At 39.9% G+C, this 24,446-nt stretch overlaps 1 protein-coding gene across 1 annotated transcript in view; it reads left to right on the forward strand.

Annotated features, from left to right (window-relative positions):
• Frk (fyn related Src family tyrosine kinase) overlaps positions 1-24,446 on the forward strand; it is a 97,915-nt gene that overhangs the window by 32,087 nt on the left and 41,382 nt on the right. The window contains exon 2 of the mRNA XM_021658927.2: positions 16,088-16,209. Within this exon, the coding sequence (XP_021514602.1) occupies positions 16,088-16,209 (122 nt within the window). The remainder of the gene's footprint in view (positions 1-16,087; positions 16,210-24,446) is intronic.

A 24,446-nucleotide genomic window follows, 5' to 3' on the forward strand; every position in this document is an offset into this window, starting at 1 on the left:
TAGGGATAACCAACAGCACAGACTCTAAGACCAACAATCAATAAATGGGACCTCATGAAACTGAAAAGCTTCTGTAAAGCAAAGGACACCATCATCAAAACAAAACAACTGCAGATTGTTTCCAACTACAGATTGGAAAAGAATCTTCAGCAACCCTTTTTCTGACAGGGGACTAATATCTAGTATATATAAAGAACTAAAGAAGCTGAAAAGCAGCAAACTAAGTAACCCACTTAAAAAATGGGGAACAGAGCTAAACAGAGAATTTTTTTGTAGAGGAATATAGAATGACAGAGAAACACTTAAAGAAATGCTCAATATCATTAGCCATCAGGGAAATGCAAATCAAAGCAACTCTGAGATTTCACCTTACACCCATCAGAATGGCCAAGATGAAAAACTCAAGTGACAACACATGCTGGAGAGGTTGTGGAGAAAGGGGAACCTTCCTCCACTGCTGGTGGGAATGTAAACTGGTACAACCACTCTGGAAAGCAATCTGGTGCTTTCTTAGGCAACTAGGAATAGTGCTTCCTCAAGATCCAGCCATACCACTCCTAGGCATATATCCAAAGAGGCTCAAGTACACAATAAGGACATTTGCTCAACCATGTTTGTAGCAGCTCTATTTGTAATAGCCAGAAGCTGGAAACAGCCCACCCAGATGCCCCTCAACTGAAGAATGGATGCAGAAATTGTGGTACATCTAAACAATGAAGTATTACTCAGCAATGAAAAAAAAAAAAAAAAGGAAATCATGAAATTTGCAAGTAAATGGTCGGACCTGGAAAGGATCATCCTGAGTGAGCTGTCCCAGAAGCAGAAAGACACAGAAGGTATATACTCACTCATATAGACATATAACATAGGATAAACCTACTGAAATCTGTACATCTAAAGAAACTAATCAAGAGAGAGGACCCTGACTAAAACGCTCAATCCCCATCCCGAAAGGCCAAGAGGATGGACATCAGAAGAAGAAGAAAACAGGGAACAAGTTAGAAACCTGCCACAGAGGGCCTCTGAAAGGCTCTGCCCTGCAGACTATCAAAGCAGACACTGAGACTTATGGCCAACTGTTGGGCAGATTCCATGGAATCTTATTTAAGAAGTGGGAAATAGTAAGATCTGGAGAGGACAGGAGCTCCACAAGGAGAGCAACAGGACCAGAAAATTTGAACACAGGGGTCTTCTCAGAGACTCATACTCCAATCAAGTACCAGGCATGGAGATAACCTAGAACCCCTGCACAGATGTAGCCCATGACAGTTCAGTGTCCAAGTGGGTTACATAGTAATGGGAAGAGGGACTGCCTCTGACATAATCTGATTGGCCTGCTCTTTGATCACCTTCTTCTGAGGGGGGAGCAGCCTTACCAGGTCACAGAAGATGACAATGCAGCCACTCCTGATGTGATCTGATAGACTAAGATCAGAAGGAAGGAGAGGAGGACCTCCGTTATCAGTGGACTTCGGGAAGGGCATGAGTGAAGAAGGGGGAGGGAGGGTGGGACTGGGAGGGGAGGAGGGAGGGGCTTATGGGGGGATACAAAGTGAATAAAGTGTAATTAATAAAATTAAAAAAGAAAGTAATATGACCATGGCATAAATTACATTTTAATTGATTATATGCAAAATGCAATGGAGACTGCAAGGAACATAGAGAGATCACAAGGCAGGAAAAACAAACAAACAGAAACAAAACCCTTACTCTTTTCTTCACGAACTAGACTCCTAGGACTAGCACTTTAAGTAGGAATTAAAGTCGGCACAGTGAGGAATCTCAGCTTGTTGCTCTTTGCAGGGCTTTACTCATAGTCCCCGCCTTTCCTGCTGCTGAGTGGGGTTTTGTCCACATCATTGGCGTATTGATCACATATGTCAATTATGAAGCATTTCCTCCCGACACATTCCTCTGAAAATGTATTTCTCCAATTATTTGGCATCAAAATGATGAATGGCACAGGTTTTTTTTTTTTTGGTTTTTGGTTTTTTTTTTTTTTGTTTTGTTTTTGGCCCTTCTTTTTAAAACATCCTACAAGAGAGTTTCCCCATCAACAGTGTGGATGTAGGAGTGAACACAGTCCTGTCTTTACTGCCCTAGCTCACAGTAAACCCCAATGACTATTTATGTATTCCCTATCTGTTCTGCAGAGTCCATAAATGGCTCCCAGGGATTTGGAGCTGACTTAGGTTGATGGGCACGTGGACAGAAGCTGGGATCCAGCGGTCTGGTTTCTCTGATGAGGAAGCCTCAGCACTCTGGAAGCTCTGTGTGTTTTATCTAGAGTTGAACAGGGAGGCACAACAATTGCATATAGTTTAATCTGGGTTCATACAGATAAACAAGGAGGCAGGTTTATGGTGTGCTGTTGGATCCAGAAGACAATTTTAGCTAATTTCAGCAGGAGCAGTCTCAGTAGAGAAGTGCTCTTTAGATTGTAAGTAAAGACGGAGGGTAAAGAAAAGAAAGCTACCATGGATCAGAGTGTCAACATCCACACTTGGACCAGATGAAGGCTTTGCCATGCTCCTGAGCCTCACCCTGGGAAAAAGCTTTGCCATTCTTCTATGGGTCTGAGTCTCTTGGGACTCTTGTCATGGCCAGCTCATTTCAACAAAACACATTCACTCAGGATTTCACTCAGGGCTTTCTCCAGGTTCTACAATTTCATTTGGAAGGTTTCTCACATTTACAAAGCTTGTAAGACACTTATGAGAAGTAAGATTGAAAGATATCATTCTGCATGAACTCAATGACTGGCTCCATTAACCCCCTCCCACCCCCCAGGGAGGAACAGTATTGCTAGGCCACAGAGGAGGACATGGCAGCCAGTCCTGAAGATACCTGATAAGCTAGGGTCAGATGGATAGGGAGGAGGACCTCCCCTAGCAGTGGACTTGGAAAGGGGCAGGGAGGAGATAGGGGAGGGAGGGTGGGACTGGGAGGGGATGAGGGAGGGGGCCACGGCTGGGATACAAAGCAAATAACCTGTGATTAATATAAAAAATTAATAATAAAAAAAGAAAGATGTCATTCTTAAATCTAGGTGCTGGGGAAAAGAAGATTTAAAACAGAATTATTTATTCTTATTTACGTGTCTATGTGAATGTGTGTGTAAGTGCCCCACTGTGAGTGTCTGTGAGACTGAATTCTATGTGTCTATAAATGTCTCCATGTGACTGTGTAAGTGAATGTCATGTGTGTATAAGAGCCCCCATGTTAATGTCTGTGCTAGTGAATGCCAGGTGTGTGGGAGTGTCCCCATGTAAATGTCTCTGTGAGTGAATGTCATGTGTGCAGGTTCCTCCATGTGAGTGTCTGTGTGAATGAGTGTCTTGCGTGTGCAAGCACCCCTATGTGAGTGTCTGTGTGAGTGAATGCCACATGTGTGCACGTGCCTCCAGCAGCCAGGCGCACCTGTTGAAAGTGGAGTTACAGACAGTTGTGAGCAGCCTGATGTGGGCACTGGAAACTGAGACCTGGTCCTGTACAAAGACAGCAAATGCTGTTAACGGCTGAGCCATCTCTCCAGGCCAAAACATATACATCTTTTAACTTTAAAACATGTTTAAAAAATCTTGTGATACAAAGCTTACAAATGTTTCTGGTAATCACATGCATTTCAGGGAGCTGGGGAGACCATGTCTTATCACTGAAATTTTCTATCTATCAAAACAATTCTCCACAGAAAAAGATCTATGAGTCTATAGCACTGACAACATGGAGGGAACATTCTCTTTATGAAAAATAATGCAAAGTTATATATTCAATTTCTCAATCAGAATATATTCAAGTCAATAAGAAGCTGTATTATTTTTGTATTACCAAATGATTCCACAGAAGTAAGGAGGAATAGTGTATTTCGGCTCATGGTTTCGGGGAGATTTCATTTCATCAGATGGCTGTGGTGTGAGTGCCGCTGTGGGCATGAAGAGGCAGACTGCTGACAGGGCTGTGTCTAGAGTTAGGAGTGGGCACTGCTGAAAGTGCCCGATACTTAGTGCGCTGATCCTGCCAGGAGACAGAAGCTCTGGAGAATTCATGGCCTTCAACAGGGGACCACAAAAGGGAGGATCCAGACTGAGTGCTGGGGACATGAGCATGGGGGACATTTTATGCGCAAACTGTAACACAAGAGAATAATTGAAGCAGACCCATGGAGGAAATCATTCCACATCATCTAGAGGAAGTGACAAGTAACATCTATTACAATAATTAGAAAGTGTTGATTCACTTCATCCTAAACATTTTCCCTGTAGTTTAACTTATTTCTCTTTTGCTCTTCACGTGGCAGTGATTTCACAAAACTGGTTTTTTTTTATTTGACGTTTATTTATTTTGTGTGTGCTTGTGTGTGCATGTGTGCGTGCCGTGCAATGGCACATGTGTGGAAATCAGCGGACAACTTGTGGGGATGAGGTTGCGTTTTCCACCGAGTAGGTCTCAGGGATTGAACTCAGGTCATTCAGCTTGGTGGAGAGCCCACTGAGCCATCTCATCAGCCCCACACTGTCACATTTTTAATCAAAAGAATAAAGAACAGTTTGGTTTTACCTTTGAATTGTTTGATTGTTTTTTTTTAAATTATTGTTAGTTCTTTAGAAAAACATCTTGAAATGTCAGTATTCAATATATGCAGTGTCATCTATAACTTTCAGATTGCTTAAGTGTTTATTCGATGTCATTTCACTTTCTACATCCACATTTAGATTTGTGTGTATCTAAATGAACGTCTAAACAGCACACAGAAGTTAATGTCTATCATCATAGACTCCTATTGTGCCATTCTCCAGGAACATGTTTAGAACCCAAAGGGTTGCTCTTCCCAGCTCGTAACCGTTTATTATTTCAGACATTCCCTGGAAAGCTTGAGAACAAATCCACATTTCTTAGTCCCCAATCTGCACAGTTTAAGTAGGTCACATGGAATGCTTTGTGTGTGTGCCAGCACGGGCTCTGCTTACTATTTGCATGATAAGCAATTCGGTCCCTTTTCGGTTACTTCCCCTCTCCATAATGCATGAGATGGAGGCCTTGCCCTAAGGACCCCATACTTCACCATAAGAATGACGCTAGATGATGAAGTTGTGAAGACTAAAGGGGAACTGAAGTTCAAGTGGGATTCTTGTGACTAATTTTGTCACCTGGCTCCTATGACTGTGATCACGTGACTGACCAGGGATAGCTTACGACTGGCAGATCTGCCTTGCTGCCTTGCTCTGTAACAAAACTTTAGATGCTTCTTTCTGTGTTAAGCTTCCACTACTATTTAAACAGTTTTAGGTTGTGACTACAAGATTCATGCCCTTAAACAACCATTTGCTCATCATTCATGGATTCATCTTACAGCACTGAGAATGTTTTTAATGCCTCCTGTTGTCCTGTGCCTGGGGATTCCAGGGATAGCCTAAAATTTTAGCTGATTAGAGTTTGAAAATGTAGTAGGAGAGAGTAAGACTTAACCAAAATGCCCAAACTCAAGTAAAATAAACCAAGGAAAGAGCACTAAGTAGGGGGAGGAGGCTCACAGGGCTCAGCCATGCTTGTTCTGAAGGGACGAATTCCTTTCTAAAAGCAGCTCTAAGATATATCCCTGTGGTGAATGGAAGTCTGTGGACAGGAAGTATTCTTCTATAATTTATCTACCATCATCAACCTTGAAGAAATCTGTTCCCATGGCCTGTTTGATTCCCATTTCCAAATCTCTTGGATCCTCAGGTTCTGCATGTCCACATTCCAATAGCAGATGTTTTGAAACTATAAGATTAAGAGATATCTTTTATGGGTCATGAAAGACAAGTCAAAGCTTATTATGTAGGCTACTGAGGAGGTTATGTTTTTTTTTTTTATTTTTACTTTTTTGTCTTACATGAAGATGCACCCCAATGAACATTTTAGTACTGAAGAGTACCTCATTTACTACCAATGAGCATGGTGTTTTAGTACCCAGAGAAGCTGTTCTATCAATTACCAAAATTGTGGAATCAAATCTCACTGACTTGTGGTTTGGTAGTCATCAAAAGCAGTTGTTAAAGAAAGATGCTTTCTATTTCCTGAGATGCCTGTGGCCCTCCCTTCCATAAGGTAGTGCTGTGCTTCTCAGAATGCAGCCTCTGAGTGACCTGGTTAAGAATTTCCTACTGCTCTTGGGACCTGAAGCATCCTCTGTGCTCCACCTTAGACCAGTTGGCAGTGTTTGCCTTGTACACACTCTTCCTGAGACGAAGTTTAGAAACTGGAGTTTGAGAACAGAGACCTGGGGGAAGTTAGCTGTTGACAGCTGGCCCTGACTGAGGGGCACGGGGGATTGGCGTGGGCCGCTTTTCACAGTGCTTTCTCTGCGGCAGCTCAGAAAAGTGTGGAATGTTATATTCTTGAAGCTTCTTTTTCAATGAATTCTATGTTTAAAAAACAAATCAGAAAACTAATTTCAGGTCTCAGAACGGCTTGGGAGCCGTTCTTTGTTTCCTGACAAACAGCTTGTGGACGCCAACAACAGAAGGCGCACTTACTTTCCAGCTCTGGCTCTGTCTGTGCCCTGACAGGGACAAGTGGGTGTGTGGACCTGCTCAGTGTCTGCCGTTTGACTGTCCTGTGAGCTGCATTTTCTTGGGAAATAAACAACCTTAAATTATTGATGGTAGCATTAGAATTGGTAGTGTTTAGTGAGTAGCTGGCTGCACTGGAACAAATTATCTTTTTAAAAAAGAGAATGGGTAAACCTGTTCTGTCATTTAATGAACTCTGTGTCTGCCTTCATTCACTCTTAAAGAACAGTGAAAAATGTATACACCTGTGCATTTTTTGATTGACTGTGCATTTTTGATTGATGGCGGCTATGTGAGCATGCACGTACACACAGACACCCTCCCCACAAACATATAGATCCACTATACATGCAAACACATAAACACACACACATGTACACATACCATATATACTTACACATATACCACACATATACACACAAACACATACATGGACACATATGTACATATCACACACCCCTGCATACATATACATGCTTATACATACATATATAACACATACATACATGCATATATGCATCACACATACACACATACACAAATACTCATATATAAACAAATACTACACACACAGACACACATATACACATCTAAGCACATATCTGCACACACATATACACACGGCATACAGCACACATACAGACACATACATCCAGACATATCCACATACCATATACACATATGCCCATATCACACATGTCTACACGTGCGTACAAAATTTAATTTAAATATTTTGATTTTTATATATTTAAGGGAGATGTCTGAGAAACTCCTACTTCAAATATACCAGTACAATTTACTCTTTTAATACCGCGTATACATCAAATTTTCTTTTTTTAAACAGATTTTTCCCTTTCTCTTGGTTAAGGAATGATAGAGCTCAAGGAATTTCTCTGAGAATGTTCTCAGCTTCTGTTGTATTTCTGCACATATCAGTGATAGAAACACTGACTAGAAGCAAATGCTAGTGGATGGCAGTCAAGCTATGGTAAGATCTAGGTTGTCATTCATTTGTGATTCTGTGGCAGTCTATCCCTTTTTCCCTATCCTTTATTCATCTGATTGCTTTGACATCAGGAGCATATGAGAAGACTCTGAATCTCTCTGTTAGGCTGCACATGCAGAGAAACTTAAAGCTTAACTTTTCTCCTTTTCTGGTTGTTTCTCTCTCTCTCTCTCTCTCTCTCTCTCTCTCTCTCTCTCTCTCTTGCACCCACCACTTTCCAATACACTGTGCAGGTCACTCAGCGCTTTTGTTTACTTACTCTGGCTTCTTTCATTTATGCCTGCTCACTCTTCCATCTTATTTTTCCAGAAACTTTTTTTTTTTCAAAACTCCACTTGAATGACAGCTCATCGCTAAATCGAAAAATCTCCCCTATATTATTACAGAGGAATCTTAACTGGTCTCTCTTCCTCCAAATTATTTCTATATCCAACTTGCTTTGCACACTGACTATTCATCTCTCTGACTACATATCCTTAAATTTGCATGCACCCTTTGACTTCTTACTTAAATTATCTCTTCCTTGATACTTTAAGAGTCTCAAAGCTTAAGGCCTGGTGGCACACACCTGTAATCCCAGCAATTGGGGAGGCAGAGGCAGGTGAACCTCTGGGAGTTCGAGGCCAGCCTGGTCTACAAAGCAAGTCCGGGACAGCCAAGGCTACACAGAGAAACCCCCTCTTAAAAACAAACAAACAAAACAAAAACAAAGAATCTCAAAACAATGGTTACTAGGCCTTTTGTTTTTTAATCTTTTCATAATATAGTTAGTATGAAATTGATGTTAATGGTATTCCAGTGTATTAAATATTTAGAAAATGATAAAGTTACAAGTTATGTAGGTTACAAGGTATATTAGGTTTAAAAACGTTACAATGCCCTCAAGTTGTTTTCAGTATTCCATATAGGACCAGAAATTTCATGTTGTCATTTAGTATTGATATGGTAGGCACCACTGCAGGACCTTAAATAAGCATCAGGTTATTATTATTATTATTATTATTATTATTATTATTATTATTATCTGAGCTCATGGTGTGTGCTTGCTAACTGGCTCACTCAGCAGTTAGCCCAGTGTAATTAATGATAATTCCCAAAGAAGAGGTTATTGTACATATCATTCGAGTATATTTAATGCTTTAAGTAAAATGGAGTGATATCATTTATAAGGTGGGGAATTCTTAATATTAAACAAATTAAAACATTCTTTGGGAGCCTGGGGAAATGGCTTCGTGGTTGAAGCTTTTGCTGTGTAAGCATCAGGTTCAGTTTTGGATTCCCAGAACCCAAAAGTTAGGTGGCTTCTGCAATTCCAGAGATCTGAAGAGTCAGGAAAACCCTGAGACATGCTGGGTAGCTAGAGTATCTGCCCTGAGGACCTCTGGGGTCAGCAAGACACCCTGCCTCAACATGTAAGGTGGAGAGCAATCAAGGAAGATACCTGAGGTCAACCTCCGTCCTCCGTGTGCACAAACATGTGTGTGCATCTGTACACACATCTGCCCACACATATATGAATGTGTGTGCACCCCCCCACATAGCTATACAAACACATGGATACCCTTAATAATTCCCATTCATGAGAAGAAATAAGCATCATTTTGGAAGGAACTAGGAAAGTAAGCAGTACTACACTTTACAAAATTAATATTCCACACACCCATTAGGAAATATTCTGCTGTGAAAAGGCTAACAGAGACAATAAGAATAAACATTTGTGATACTTTGTGAAATAATGCATTGCTGGGACATCTTAGGGTCATTTGCCTTTGACCTTTATGGAACATGAGGAAGGAACCGAGAATTAATGCTTTTCATCTAATCCTCTAGTTGTTGGGATAATGGGACCACAAATATACAAAAACTGAGCAGATGCATCAAAATTTACATTTTATTTTGGGACTGATGATTGGTGTATCATTATAGGTGTATACCTGTTTGTATTTTATTTCAAAGACAAATCAACACTGGTTTCCCCCTTCTTTTACACAAACAAGGAAGGTTCTGAAATGAAATTGTCTTTTGAGATGGACCGGCTGTCTGAACCTTGTTGCATCCTCTGCATTTTCTCCCACCATTGTGGGATGAATTAGGTGCTTTTGGAAACCTCTGAAGGAAGTGGGTTCAGATTATAACAAGATTCTTTAATGAACACTCACCTACTCCAATGAGGAAACACACTTTAGTTCCTTCAAAATTCCCCCTTTGTGCTGACGATTAAGGTGTGTATCAGCAACAAAAAATGCTTTATCAAGTGATCCAAGAATGAACTTCCTAGTTTCTAACTTGACTACCCATCCCACCTCAAATACTGACCTTGAGTGACATCATCTGATTAACAGTCGTTACTTGTATGCAGTCAATAAGCTCTTGGTTTAAAGGATGGGGAAGTTATCCTTATTTTTTTCATCTTTATGTTTCTACACAAAGGCTCTCTTTTTTGAAGAAAAAGGAAATTAGATAGGAATATATAGTCTAAGGCTAATTAACACGAGAACTGCACTGCAACTGGCTGCTAGCATATAGGTATTTTATACTGTTAGATATTCAACAAGCTCAGAAGATTATGTGCAAACACATTATCTAAAGTTCAATGTTCAGAATCAAATAACTATAAATGTCATGTCAAAGTTCAATGCATCAGTAGTTTTTATCAAGTATTTATTTAACAGCTCCAAAGGACATATGGTCAGTATTTGCTGTCAGAGGTCTGTGAAGCTATCATACATGGCTCTTGGTCTAGAGAGGTCTTTGGCAACAAGTGAATTACCTAAAATAAACAAATAAGTTAAAACTTTTTTTTTTTGTTAATTTGTCATGTTTGTGTCAGATCTGAAGTGGAGTCGCTGATTAGTGCAGGAATTTGGGGGAAGCAAGTTTAAGTGCAAATTTAGCAGATGTAGGTGAGACAAAGTTGGGCAAGTGGCTAATGCCCACAGGCTTGAAGGGTTGAAATTCCACTTCAGTGGGCTTTATTATGTCAGAAACAATCTGAGCAAAACAGCCACCTAAATCAAAACAAAGCAACCAACTCCTCAACCAACGACTACAATAAACAACCTGTCCCTGTGGTGAGATGTGCCTGGTCATACGTTCAGAGGCTCAAACCATGTTGTCAGCATGAGGAAGGGACAGACAGAAGCCACATGTGAGATCCCTGACAGCTGTGCCAGGCTCCTGTATATGATGAAGAAATAGATTAAGACTGAAGAGAAGATATGGTGCCCTATCGCCTTGATCTGTGATCTGTGTGGGAACCAATTAGGGAAAGGTTTTGGTGGGGGAAAAGGAAAGGAAGGAATGAACAACATAATACCCTTGAGAATTACCTTCTTCCCTTTGCTGTGATCAGGCCACGTGAAGTGGAGTAGAGGCAGGATTAGTTGTGCCGGAGCCAAGGGGCATTTAGCCCAGGAAGAGTTAGTGGAAGGGGAGGGGCCTGATTAGCTGGAACAGGAACTAGGCAGAGGCTTTCCTGGTAGTGTTGCCGATGTGGGTGAGTGATATGGAGATACTGAACCAGGATAGCTCCAGGGTATTCTAAGTGGAAGGCTTTTGTTTAGATATGATAAGCGGCTGGATGTGGATGAGTGTGCCCTGCAGACTGTAGGCATTTTGTAACAGTGCTGCCGAAGCCTCCCAAGCCACGCTGGCATGGGACAGCAGTTGGTTTTATTCGTTATAACATGTGTCATGATAGATGATGATAGCAAAGACATCCTAACCCCAAATCCACTGTTGTGTTCTAACCGACTTGCCACATAGAGGATTTGCCAAGTTCACCTCTACCTTCCTTTCCTTGTTTTCCCGTGAGAGACTGAATTCCTCCCTCACTTCCAGGATCTGCCTATGGTATTTAAAGACCAGTTACCTTAGTTTTTAGGGAGACAGAGTCAGATATCAGAGGTCAACTTTTATCAGCCTTACTCAGCATTCACTGAGAGTGGTGCTTCTCTTTAAACTGGAGGAGGAAATCATATAGGTCTGTTTAGAATTATGAGCGACCTAGATACCTACTTTTTACCAGTTGGTGTCACAGTTCAGTTCAGACTCCAGTATATGAGATAATGATGTTTTAGTGAAGGTAATATGTCTACTTGCTTTTTTATTTCATAGTGGCATCATGTTTTATTGATAATGACAGTTTTAAGTTGTGATACTATTTATTGTATTTATATATGATATTTTTTAATGCTGCTTTTTTGGTGCGTATGTTGGTTTTGTGCGTGTGTGTGGTGTATGCAGTAATATGTGTGGGTATGCAAACTGTTCCATTCCTTGAGATAGTGCCTCTCACTGAAACTGGAAGTAGGCTGGCAGCCACCAAATCCTAGAGATTGCCCTGTCCCTGTCTTCTGTGGCACTGTCACACCTAGATTTTTATGCAGGTGGTAGAGACTTGAACTCAGGTCCTCATGCTGTACAACAAGAACTCTTATCCACTGAGACATTTCTCCAGCTCCTTCATTTTTCTTAATTGTCTCTCTTTTTTTTTTTTCATGAACAACCACTTGCTAATCATAATACAGATTCCTTTAGTCTTTTTAAATTAATACGATGGCATCTATCAAGAATGACATGAAAGAAGGGTCATTCAGGACAATTAGAGATGTAAGATCACAAGATCACACTCATAAATTAGCCTAGGTTCTGTCACAACTTCAGATTAGAGTATTCAAAGCAAATATGTAATGTCAGTCTTTATTTAGTTCTCAGTAGAGGTACTGAGCATGGCCGTGCCTGGACAACGAGCTCTTAGAATTGTAATTTTTTTTTTTTAATCTCACAAATGGAAGGTCATTGCTATGATTTGTACTCAGAAACAATGGAGCTGAGGCATGAGGGGTTAAATGATTTTTTCACTGCTATGATGTCATTCTTAAGATGTCATTCTCACGATTCTGAGACGTCCCTGGAATTATTCCTGGTTTGCATCTTCTGTCTGTTTGTCTGCTCATCCATAATTCCCTCTTTGTAGTTCCACTGGCATTTTTCTAGTCTCTATCAGTTTTGATTGTCAACGATTTGAATCTTGACCTGGTAATGTATAAATTTTTGTAGCACATTTTCCACTGACTTCTTTTAATCATCTATATTTAAGTAGATGTCAAATTGTTCTGCAATTACATTTTATTCCAAACCTTCACACTGAAGAGAAGGATGGAGTAAAGACTGAAGGTCTTCTGTCATTATTTGTATCACCTCTAACTATAGAGATGCGGACACATCTGTATACATGTATCCACATGCAGGTTTTAAAATATGCACAAATGTAGCATTTCTATCTCTTTGTAGTTTACTGTTTTAATCCAACAGTGGGCTCCAGATATTTCCATGATAGATACCTGACAATTATTTGCAAAACATATTTCAGGCTTTGGTCTGATATGTCTTACTTCCACAATGAGCATTTATTTTCTCTATTTTCATCTCAAGGAAACATTTCTTTCTCCTAGTGTTCAAGTTATTATAGGTTTCTCCTTTTGGTTACTGTATGTCATGGTATAATATAATAGAAGCATCAGTTTCATTAAATTCAATAAAGCATGTGTGTTTGTATGTTTGCGGTGTCCTTTTACCAGATAACTTCTTCTTTACAGATAAGTGTCAAACTCTGAGTTATTTTCAGCTATCTTGTACAGAGTTCTGATTTCTTGACTTTCTGCATATAAACAGTGCTCAGATTTTAGTGTGTATCAAGTTCAGCTGGAAGGTTCCTTAAGCTCCTGATTTCTGGACCACAGTCCTGGAGTGTCTGCTTAAGTAGGTCTGCAGTGAGGTCCGCGAAGTCTTGTTTTAACGGTTCCATGCAAAGCTGGTATTCTTGGCTTAGAGACAACATTCTGAGGACCGTCCTCTCTGTGGTACTTCACATCTCCTGTGATGTTTAGATTCCTTCTGTGCCTTCACTGTTCATTTACTGCCCAGAAGAACAGCAGTTTAGGGTACAGTTGAAAAGCTTTGGTTGGCCAGCCAGGCCTGAAGTGTATGTGTCCTTCCAGAGTAGTGCCAATGAGTTCTCTAGAAGTCAAAGCTGATGACTGCAACAGTCCTGGCAGGAGCTTCAACCTCAAATTAAGGAAGAGTTTCCGCAGGTGCAAAGGGCAGATGAAATATTATTTCCCGTTAGGCTCAACAGTATCACATGCTCTAAAGATCACAATCCATAGCAGGTGTGTCATCTTTGAGTATGAAGGATGGTACTATGATGCAACAGCAAGCAGAAAATAGTTTTTTGTTTATATTCTTCCCTTCCTGGTGGGACTATTGCCAAGTAAGCTTCTAAGTATGACATAATCAGTTAAATTATATCTTTGCAGGAAAAGTCCAGAATTGCTGAGGCAGAAGTTCTGAAAATTAGTAAATAATTTCTCTACAAATGAAGATTGTCTTATATTTAATCATTGGGTTTACACAGACTGCTTGTTAGTCTGTATCTTGGGAAGAAGAAATGCATCATTCATAGACAGTTATCCTAAACACAAATGTAATGTATGTACATAAAACTTATGCAATGGAGCATGTATTACAGGAGAATAAAATGTAGGCGATACAATAATTTTTAAAAATGTAACTTGCTAGAGAAATGGATGCATGATCAATGCCCCTTGAATCAGGAAAATGCACAAAGCTTCTTTGCTTTGTTGCTTCTGTGTTGCTTCTTTGCTGGAAATACATGGAGACTTTTTTTTTTCTTTTACCCATTTCTGGAAACGCTTGGCTATTTTAACTATTCATTTTCAATCAGCACGTGCATATTTATAAAAATTTATACAGTTTTTGAAAATGTGCTTGCTTACGTTTTACACAGATGATACCACAATAGTATGAACCATTATTCAACCTCCTTTTGTGCCCCTACAAATTATTTGTTTAACCTCTATGTAAAATTCCACTTAATTCCTGTAACTGTTTATTCCCTATAATGAATAGTTAGGTTCTGTCTTTAAAGAAAAATACTTTGTTTCTCCTTTTTTTTAAAATGGTGCTGAGTATCCAACCTAGTCCCTACAGCATGCTAAGAACACGCTCTACCACTGAACAATACTCCCTGCTCTTGCTTTCTGTGTGCCAATGCCAAAACTCTCCAGTGAATTTTCTTGGTGCATAAATCCTTGAGTACATAAAATACAGAGTCAGGAAGTGAATCCGAGTGGCGTGCCAATACCCAGCTCTACCAACTGGTTCCAGATTGGTCTCTGAATGGGTCATATCAAATTATATCGCCACTAGAATTGCATGAATGTTGTTTGACATCTTCCCCAACACCTGAAAAGAAGAGGACTTTAAGTTGTCCAGTTGTAAAGTATGAATTTACATTTTATTGTTATTTTATACGTAACGCCTACTTACGGCATAGGCACTGGCCAAGGTGCTCATTTTTGTTAGTCTCTTGAACTTCCTATTTCTGTGAGTTAACCACTTATAGCCTTTACCATTTTTTTTTCTGTTTTATTGACTAGTGACCCCCCCCCCACAGTACAATTTCAATACCAAGCATATTTTGGTTATATACTTTGCAAACATTTTTCAAAGGTTTGTGGCTTGTGTTTTAATTTTATTTTATAATACTTTTTTGGAATTGAAGTTTAAGGTATATTATAATAAATATTCAAAATATTATTAGGTTTTTCCCCATTAGTGTTACTCATCTTTATTGTTATTTGGTTGTTGTTTTGGCTCTGCATCTTCAGAAAATTTTAAATTTCACCTTTTATATTAATGCTCGTTGAGAAATTATTGTATATCCAGGAGGCAGGATATATGTTACCTATTTCTTATGGTACCAATATCATTTACTGAATCATTCATCCTTAGCACTAATTTGCTTTTTTGGGTTTGAAGTTTTACATTTGTGTTTAGAATTAGACCTACAGTGACACTGAAGACCTGTAATTCTTGGTTTGATCATACTCACTAGCTCGTGTGTTCAGTAGCTGACTTATATTTCTATAATAATAATGTGTTTATATGGCCCCGGGAGCAAAGGCAGAGATGGCTGTAACACAGATAACTTTTTGCCAGGCAGAGAACTTTTATTTTAATAGTCTCCTCACTGATCAAAGTTTTCCTTACGTTAATAAACTTCTCATGAGCATATGAAATAATTCCATATTATCGTTGGCTTTGATAGTAATGGAGGTAGAAAAAACCCAGAATTAATGAATGGAGAAAGCATATTTCCATTGTTCTCACGTTAAAAGTGGTGAAAAGATTGATATTGAGTGTAGCATGCAGACTTTTGTGGCCATGCTTACAGAAGCAGAAGATCTCAGAAAGAATTAATGGTGAGGAAGGGTGTGGAGCAAACATCAATCAGAGTTCTGTTTTGTACTTTCATTTTAGGGATCCTGGAGTAGGGTACTGACATCCTAAAAAATCCTTTCAAGTACCAAAAGCTATCATTTATATGTGTGATGACTTCCACCGAAGAATATCAAATGTTTCTGATGTTGGAATGTTCTCTTCTTGTTCTTTTTCAAACAAACTCTGATTGGTTAATTGAGGTTTACATCTCTCTCCTTTTTAGGTGGTTCTTTGGAGCAATCAAAAGAGCAGATGCAGAAAAGCAACTACTGTATTCAGAAAACCAGACGGGCGCCTTCCTAATCAGAGAGAGTGAAAGCCAGAAGGGTGACTTCTCCCTCTCAGGTGCGGGTTTTGCTCGGAGTGAGTGGAGTGTGGGTTTAAAAGTTTGCAGTCATGAACTTGCTATGTGTGCCCGAGTATGCTAATGTTAAATTTTCTGATTTGTTTTATTCACACTTTCACCAAAATTAAACTTACTCAGGAGTAACATCAAAATTAGACAAAATTCCCCTATGGCTAGAAGTTGCTGCAAACAGTTCCCAATATATGAACCATAGATATAAAATGAAAAGCTTAGGAATCATGAGGTTGGGTTTTGCCTTACCTAAATATCCTTTTGGAGAAATGATTAAGAAGAAGCAAAAATTGCACTATTATCAAAACTGATTTCTCTCTTCTCTTTACTCCTGCTCCTCTCTTCCTGCTATGTCTTTACTTGTCTTTATCTAAGACATTTCATGATGTCTTCTTGGCTCACCAGAAGTTGTGATTACCTTCATAAGGCCACACTGAGCCCATCTTTTAGGAGTTTGGACAGGAACCCTAGATAAGTGGTGAGTAATTGACACTATTTATCCTTCCACAACCTGTGGTGCCAAAGGTTGATAGGTTGGCACTAGGAAGAATCAAGGGCAGTGATGCCGTTTTTATGTTGGGTCTGTACTTCCGAGCCTGATGATTCTGGCCTTGAATTGATATGGTAGAATCAGATGGACCCAACACCGTTGCTGCCCAGATCCATGGATAAGAGGATGAAAATACTGTTCTGATTTTCATTCTTGAGATGTACCTAAGTATAATCCTTCCTGATTTTTGAGATATTGCTAGCACATACAGTAATAATAACATTATTTGTTATCGTGGTGGGCCACTCATAAAAGATAGCCTAGAAAGTTGTGCCTTCACACTAGTATACACGTGCTTAAATCCGTGTGATAGAAGTCAATATTTTATACAGTAGCTTTTCTTCTGGTTATGAAACAAATCTATATAAACAGAACATGTTTTAAAAGAACAGTCCAGAATGTCACTAATTGGAGATATATTTTTAATACTAAAAACTCTTTCCATTGGCCTTTTTCTATAATTGACTTGTATTTATTTATGTAAATGTATTTATACATGCACACTTCTGTACACAAAAATAAAACAGAGACTGTCTTGTAATCAATGAGATATACACCTAAGTACACCTATATTTAGAACACAAATATTTGTGTACACATAAACATTTGGGCACACATAATTACATGTGTAGGATGTGAGGCCAGTCTTCATTTCTCTTATCCCTGGTTTGCAGTGTCTTGTGAATGTTTCTTCATGCCCTTTAATATTTATTCTGTAGTACTATTTTAGAAGCTACACAACATTTCATTTGTATGAGGGGATTTATCGTTTTGTTTGATTTAGTTTGTATTTTATACATTCGTGTTATTTTCAATTATTTTTCTATTATAAAGAACTATTGAAAATATCCATGTATGTGGACCTATCTGCATTGCCCACGTGGCACGCCTGGGTTGGCTACCCAGAGGCTATTTAAGCTGTGGGCTGGCTTTCCCCAGGGTCCGAGGATTGTTCAAGGTTTCTGAATAAACTGCATTGAAAAAAAAAAAAAGAATGATGCACTGGGAATCTTTGTAGATATATTTTAATATTTCCATGAGAATATTATTTTTATGGGAGGAAAAAAATCAAATATTTTTGAAATCTAGATGCTTAATAAATAGAGCCATAAGAGTATTCCTTGTTTAAATTCATCCATATTTGTTTATTTGCCTTTCTTATTATTTATATGCTCAATTTGCTTGTAGTTGTTAATCAAAAGCTAGATTAAATGTTTCAGATTAGCATAAAATATAGAAGAATATCTCCATGGGGAAAGAAATCTGAAAGTAGAGTCACCTGACTCATACATATCTTTGAATAATGCTGGGGCTAGAGTGACTATTCAGAACATTCTCTACAATGAATATTATGGGACAATACAGCTTTACAGGCTTAGAAAAGAATTACAAGGATATTGGCTGCTGTGAGCTGGGAATACTCCAGAGTTTGCTTATGGACTTAGGAAGTGCTGTAGAAGTAGTTTGGAGACTAGCAAATCATTATAAATTCTTTTTCAACAAAGTCAAACAATTTAGAGTCTTTCAAACAAATTATCTGATTGCTGTGTATTCACAGGGGATAAAGTAAATGCATCTGATTATGTTTTGCTGAAAGGGAAAATCTCTTATTAGTCAGAGGGAAGGCTATGCAGTGGGGAAAAAAAGGAGGAGGGCTTCAATAGATCTACATAAGACAAACAAACAATCCATTTGCTGATGGCTGATTATCACTAAGGAGCATCGGATGTACCACTCATAGATTTATTTCTTGGTGCAGTTGTCTTCTTAATCAGTCAGAATTGATGGTCTTCAATTTTGCTGACTGCTGTGCCATTAAAGGAAGGCAAACAATATCCCTTTTCTATTGCTGTCTTTCCCGCATGACTTTTCTTTACAAGTATTGTCTTTATTCCTTGGGCATCAATGGCTTACAGCTGTCAGAGAAGAGCTTCAGGAGGGAGCGTGATTTATTGAGGCTGTGGCAACTCTGGGAAGCAGAGGCCCCAGGTTGGGATGGGTGCTAATTGAGTTGTTGTGATCTACGCAGGGTTGTCGGATCTTGTGAGGTCGTAGAAGATCAGAAAAGAGACTTAGGGCCATGACACCTCTCATAAAGGCCAGGCACTAATTAGCTATGAATTACAGCAGCGCTTTTGGATATTACATATTATATGTGGTAGCCAGAGAATCTGTCTTCATTAAACACATGACAGGTAGTTTTAGTGGCTCTATTGTTATTTGTCATTGGTGGCGAATTGGTTTTCTGATGAAAAATATAGAATTCTGACAGCATGTCAACTGGTTTGGCTTTTTCTCCACATCAATCAATTACTTAAAAGGAAATTATTATTGCTATTATCATTAATATTAATTTGATGTTTGGTATCATATGAAGCATTCATAGTCTTGTTTGAGATGCTCTTTAAGGAATGTGAACTTTGAGGGATAACACTGAGCAGCAGATGAGTTTTTCAGAATAGATTCTGCACTGCACATTGTAGTTTGGTTTTTGGCATTTATGTACAATAGCCTACAGGGTAGAAGACAGATTATCAGATTCACTGATTTTGAAATCCTTTTAAACAAAAATAGTAATATACTTAAAGGCATAAAGCAAACAAGGTAATCAAGGTCTGATGCTATTTACTTATATATTTTTCTGTATTATTTATGATATTACTTATTTATGCTTTTGTTTTATCTCTTTTAATGGGTATATTGACAGTGCACACTAGATGCAAGGTTGCTTGCTAGGTGAAGGGCAACAGAGCTCATTAAAGAGCAATCCTTGAATTCAGTCTGGAAGAGGATTGTAATACAGTTGTCTTATGAGGAAAAGGCATGCAGAGGCCGAGCCACCGGAGAAGATCAGGCAAAGCAGAGGCTGTCCTTGTGCTCTGTACCAGTTTGTATTACATGGTGGCAATATAGAAAGGACTATTCCTGGCAAAGGCCGGGATTGTGTTTTTGGAGTGGTAGGAAGGGTGGGTAGTGTGTGTATGTGTGTGTGCGTGCGTGTTTTATGTACAAGTAATTATGATGATCAGAATCATATACTTTTGGATCTTAATCTATAGAGAGACATTTCAGGTAGAAGGTGATTGACCTGCTCTGTATAATAGACAGTGTGTTAGCTCTTTATTCACGACAAAAATGCATGAAAAGAAGTGACTTAAGCAAGGAAGGGCTTATTTTGCTCTATAGTTTGAAGGAGCAGTGAAGGCCCGGTGGCCAGAGTATGAGGTGGCTGGTTATCTGTGTCTGCAGTAGAGAGACAGAGAGAGAGAGAGAGAGAGAGAGGTGAACACAATGACATCATTTGCTGCTATCTGAAGTCACAGGTGGCAGGCTAGCTGAGGCCACTAGCATTCCGCACGTGGGTGACATACCCTACACTCAGTGAGCCGTAGTGTTCTAAAAACAAACACCCTGTGTCTCTGTAGGGAGAGCGTAGGAGTGGACCTAGAACTAGGGATTAAAAAATACTTCGGTGTCAAGCAGTCTGATTTAGTGTTAGCTATTTTCAGGATTATTTAAAATTCCAATCTCTACATCTAAAGAAACTAATCAAGAGAGAGGACCCTGACTAAAACGCTCAATCCCCATCCTGAAAGGCAAAGAGGATGGACATCAGAAGAAGAAGAAAGCAGGAAACAACCTAGGAACCTGCCTCAGAAGGCCTCTGAAAGGCTCTGCCCTGCAGACTATCAAAGCAGACACTGAGACTTATGGCCAACTGTTGGACAGAGTGCATGGAATCTTATGTAAGAAGTGGGAAATAGTAAGATCTGGAGAGGGCAGGAACCCCACAAGGAGAGCAACAGAACCAGAAAATTTGAACACAGGGGTCTTCCCAGAGACTCATACTCCAATCAAGTACCAGGCATGGAGATAACCTAGAACCCCTGCACAGATGTAGCCTATGGCAGTTCAGTGTCCAAGTGGGTTACATGGTAATGGGAAGAGGGACTGCCTCTGACATAATCTGATTGACCTGCTCTCTGATCACCTCCCCCTGAGGGGGGAGCAGCCTTACCAGGTCACAGAAGATGACAATGCAGCCATTCCTGATGTGATCTGATAGACTGAGATCAGAAGGAAGGAGAGGAGGACCTCCCCTATCAGTGGACTTGGGGAGGGGCATGAGTGAAGAAGGGGGAGGGAGGGTGGGATAGGGAGGGGAGGAGGGAGGGGCTTATGGGGGGATACAAAATGAATAAAGTGTAATTAATAAAATAAAATAAAATTAAAAAAAATTCCAGGACCTTTGCTCACTATTAGATGTCAGTTCTTCCTGGCTAAGAAGGGGTAAGCATCGCAGCATGGGAAGCTGAGTTTACAGTACTGCTGCTCGGTTCTGCCCAATGGGCTCTCTATGATGCAATATAGAAAGAACTCCTAAGCAGTCCCACTTTGTCTCCACAAATACCATCCTGAACTAGGATATTCAGAAAACTAGAGAGAAGGCAATGGATCAACCTGAAGATGAACCGTCAGGAATTGGTGGTTGGTCAGATACGGAGCAAGAGAGAGAAGAATGCCTGTCAGATCTCTTTCAAGCTAAGCGAATTCTAAAGGAGTATTACTGCTCGTCCCTGTTTGGGCTGAACGTTTGTAGGTTCTTGGTGTTTTGTTCAGGGAACTGAAGAAGCACGCCCAAAGAGCAGAAGAACAAAGGACTTTCATCCAGAAGCAATGGGAAGGCATAGGAACTGCAGGAGAGCTGCAGTTCCTGAGCAAGCATGCCCCTCAAAAGGGTCTGGTCACTGCCCACCAGAGTTTCCTTTTGTAGGTCAGGGAAGACAAATTGGTTGCTAGGGGCAGCGTATAGGTAGTCTGTATTTTGATTGGTAGGCTTGGGTTATATAAGTCGTTGTTCATCACGTATGTTTTTTTTCCTGCAGTGCATCTGACTTTAAGCATATGTATGCTCATGTATGCCTAGGCATTCGTAGGGTTAAGATGATAAACCGTGGATTTTCCCTAAGAGTTCACTGAGAAGATACAGCTGGCCTTATTGTTCATACACTCCAGACACATTCAGAGTCACTGAAGATGTCCAGGCAGATTTACTACAGATTTATAGATTGAAGTGACTAGCTGCTTTGTTTGAAGACGGGTGTGCATGCAGCGTGAGGCAAGCTTAAGTCCCAAGTTTTGAAGCAATTTGTTGTGATGGGGCTGTGATGCTGGCTTGCCAAGGTATCCCTAGGCTTCCTGCTTCAGGAAGGCTGATTTGTAGGGAGAAAGTGGAGAGAAAAAGGAAGATAAGCACAGAGGAGTTAGGGACAATTTTAGGTGGACTTGGTAGCAGTCATTATCTTTTAAAAATTATTTTATTTTATGCATAGGAGTGTTTTTCCTGAGTTTATGTCTCTGTACCACTCATGTGCTTGATGCCAAAGGAGGCCAGAAGAGGGCATTGGATCCTTTGGGTTACAAACAGCTCGGAGCTGTCTTGTGTATCCTGGGAACTGACTCTGGGTCTTCTAGAAGAGTTCCCAGTGCTCTTAACTACTGAGCTCACATTATCTTACATTATCTCTTTTTTGAGTTGTTTGTTAAAAAAGCTATGTCATCTTAATTAAGCAAAGAATACTCGAGAAGTTTTCAAAACCAGAAATGGTTTAGACTTTTTTCTTTCTTTATTTAATCACTTTACAGCTTGATACAAGTCCCCTCCCTCCTCGCGTCTCAGTCCCACCCTCATGCCATTCTTCCCCACTTCACCCCGTCCTTCTTCTTGAAAAAGGGGAGGCCTCCATGGGGTACCAACCCAACCTGGCACCTCAACTCACAGCAGGACTAAATAAATCTTTTCCCATTGAGGCCAGACAGGCAGCCCAGCTAGGGGAAAGGGACTCAAAGGCAGGCAACAGAGTCAGAGACAGCCTCTACTCCCATTGTTAGGGGACCCACATTATCTGAAACATATGTGTAGGGGATCTAGGTCCAGCCCGTGCATGCTCTTTGCTTGGTGGTTCAGTCTCTGTGAGCCCCCATGGACCCAGGTTGGTTGACTCTGTAGGTCTTCTTGTGGTGTTCTGGACCTCTCCAGCTTCCTCTATCCTTCCTCCCATTCTTCCACAAGACTCCCTGAGCTTGGCCTGTTATTGGGCTGTGGGTCTCTGCACTTGTTTCTATCAGTTGCTAGATGAAGTCTCTCAGAAGATGGTTATGTTAGAATCCTGTCTGCAAGCATATCATTAACAGTGTCAGGGGCTGGCTCTCTTTCATGGGGTGACTCTCAAGTTGGGTGAGCCAACTTCATTCTCTGCTCCATCTTTGTCCCTACACATCTTGTAGGCAAGACAAATTTTAGATTTGTCTTTTAGAAGGTTTTATGGATGTATTGGTGTCCCTCTCTCTCCACTGGAAGTCCCACCAGGCTACAGGAGGTTGCTTAACTTCAGACCCAACCTTTGGTACTAAAAGTACCAGCTAGGGTTGCCCAGATAGACTCCTGGGAGCCTCCCTTATCGCTGAGATGCACCTCCCCTCCCCCCCAACAATGATTTTCATTCTCTCTCCTAGTCCTCCCTTCCTTCCATCCCCATTATCTTTTGCATACCCCCTTCCACCCAGTTCCCTCCCTCCATCTACTTCAGATGTCTATTTTATTTCCTCTTCTGAGTGAGATTTAAGCTTCTTCCCTTGGGCCCTTGTTGGCTTCTTTGGGTCTGTATATTGTAGCATGATTATCCTGTCCTTTATGGCTAAAATTCACGTATAAGTGAGTACACACCATATGTATCTTTCTGTGTCTGGATTACCTCACTCAGGATGATACTTTCTAGTTCCATCCATTTACCTGCAAATTGCATGGTGTCTTTGTTTTTAATATCTAAGTAGTGTGCCAGTGCGTAAATGTGCCACATTTTCTTTATCCACTCTTTAGTAGAGAGACATCTAGGTTGTTTTTAGTTTCTGGCTATTACGAATAAAGCTGCTATGAGCATAGTTGAGCAAATGTCCTTGTTGTATGGTGGAGCATCTTTTGGGTATATGTTCAGGAGTGGTATAGCTAGGTCTTGAGGTAAAGCTATTCCTAATTTTCTGAGAAACCTCCAAATTGATTTCCACACTGTTTGTATAAGTTTGCACTCCCACCAGCAATGGAGGAGGGTTCCCTTTGCTCCATATCCTTGTCAGCATCTGTGTCACTAGGGTTTTTGATCTTAGCCATTTTGATGGGTGTGAGATGAAATCTTAGATTTGTTTTGATTTGCATTTTCCTGATGACTAAGTACATTGAACATTTCTTTAAGTGCTTCTCAATCATTAAAGATTCCTCTGTTGAGAATTCTGTTTAGCTCTATACCCCATTTTTAATTGAGTTATTCTGTTTATTGATATCTAATTTCTTGAGTCCAGCTTACATTATCTCTTTTGAGTTGTTTCTTTAAAAATTATGCCATCTTAATTAAACAAAGAATACTTGAGAAGTTTTCAAAACCAGAAGTGGTTCAGACTTTTTTTTTTAAATCAATTGTAACACATTTTCTATAATAAAATGTTATTTTACTGATCATGTAGGGCCCATGGAGTATGCAAGACTTTCATAATAGTTATTTATGGTTGTTATGAAGCCTTTTTGTGAAAGTATAAGATGTACCTCTCTAGGGACATACCTGTTTTTAATATGTGTCTGTACATATATGCATCAGTACTCTTAGAACAGAATAAATAGTT

The sequence above is a fragment of the Meriones unguiculatus genome, chromosome 20, assembly GCF_030254825.1.
Source record: "Meriones unguiculatus strain TT.TT164.6M chromosome 20, Bangor_MerUng_6.1, whole genome shotgun sequence".
Taxonomy (NCBI): Eukaryota; Metazoa; Chordata; class Mammalia; order Rodentia; family Muridae; genus Meriones; species Meriones unguiculatus.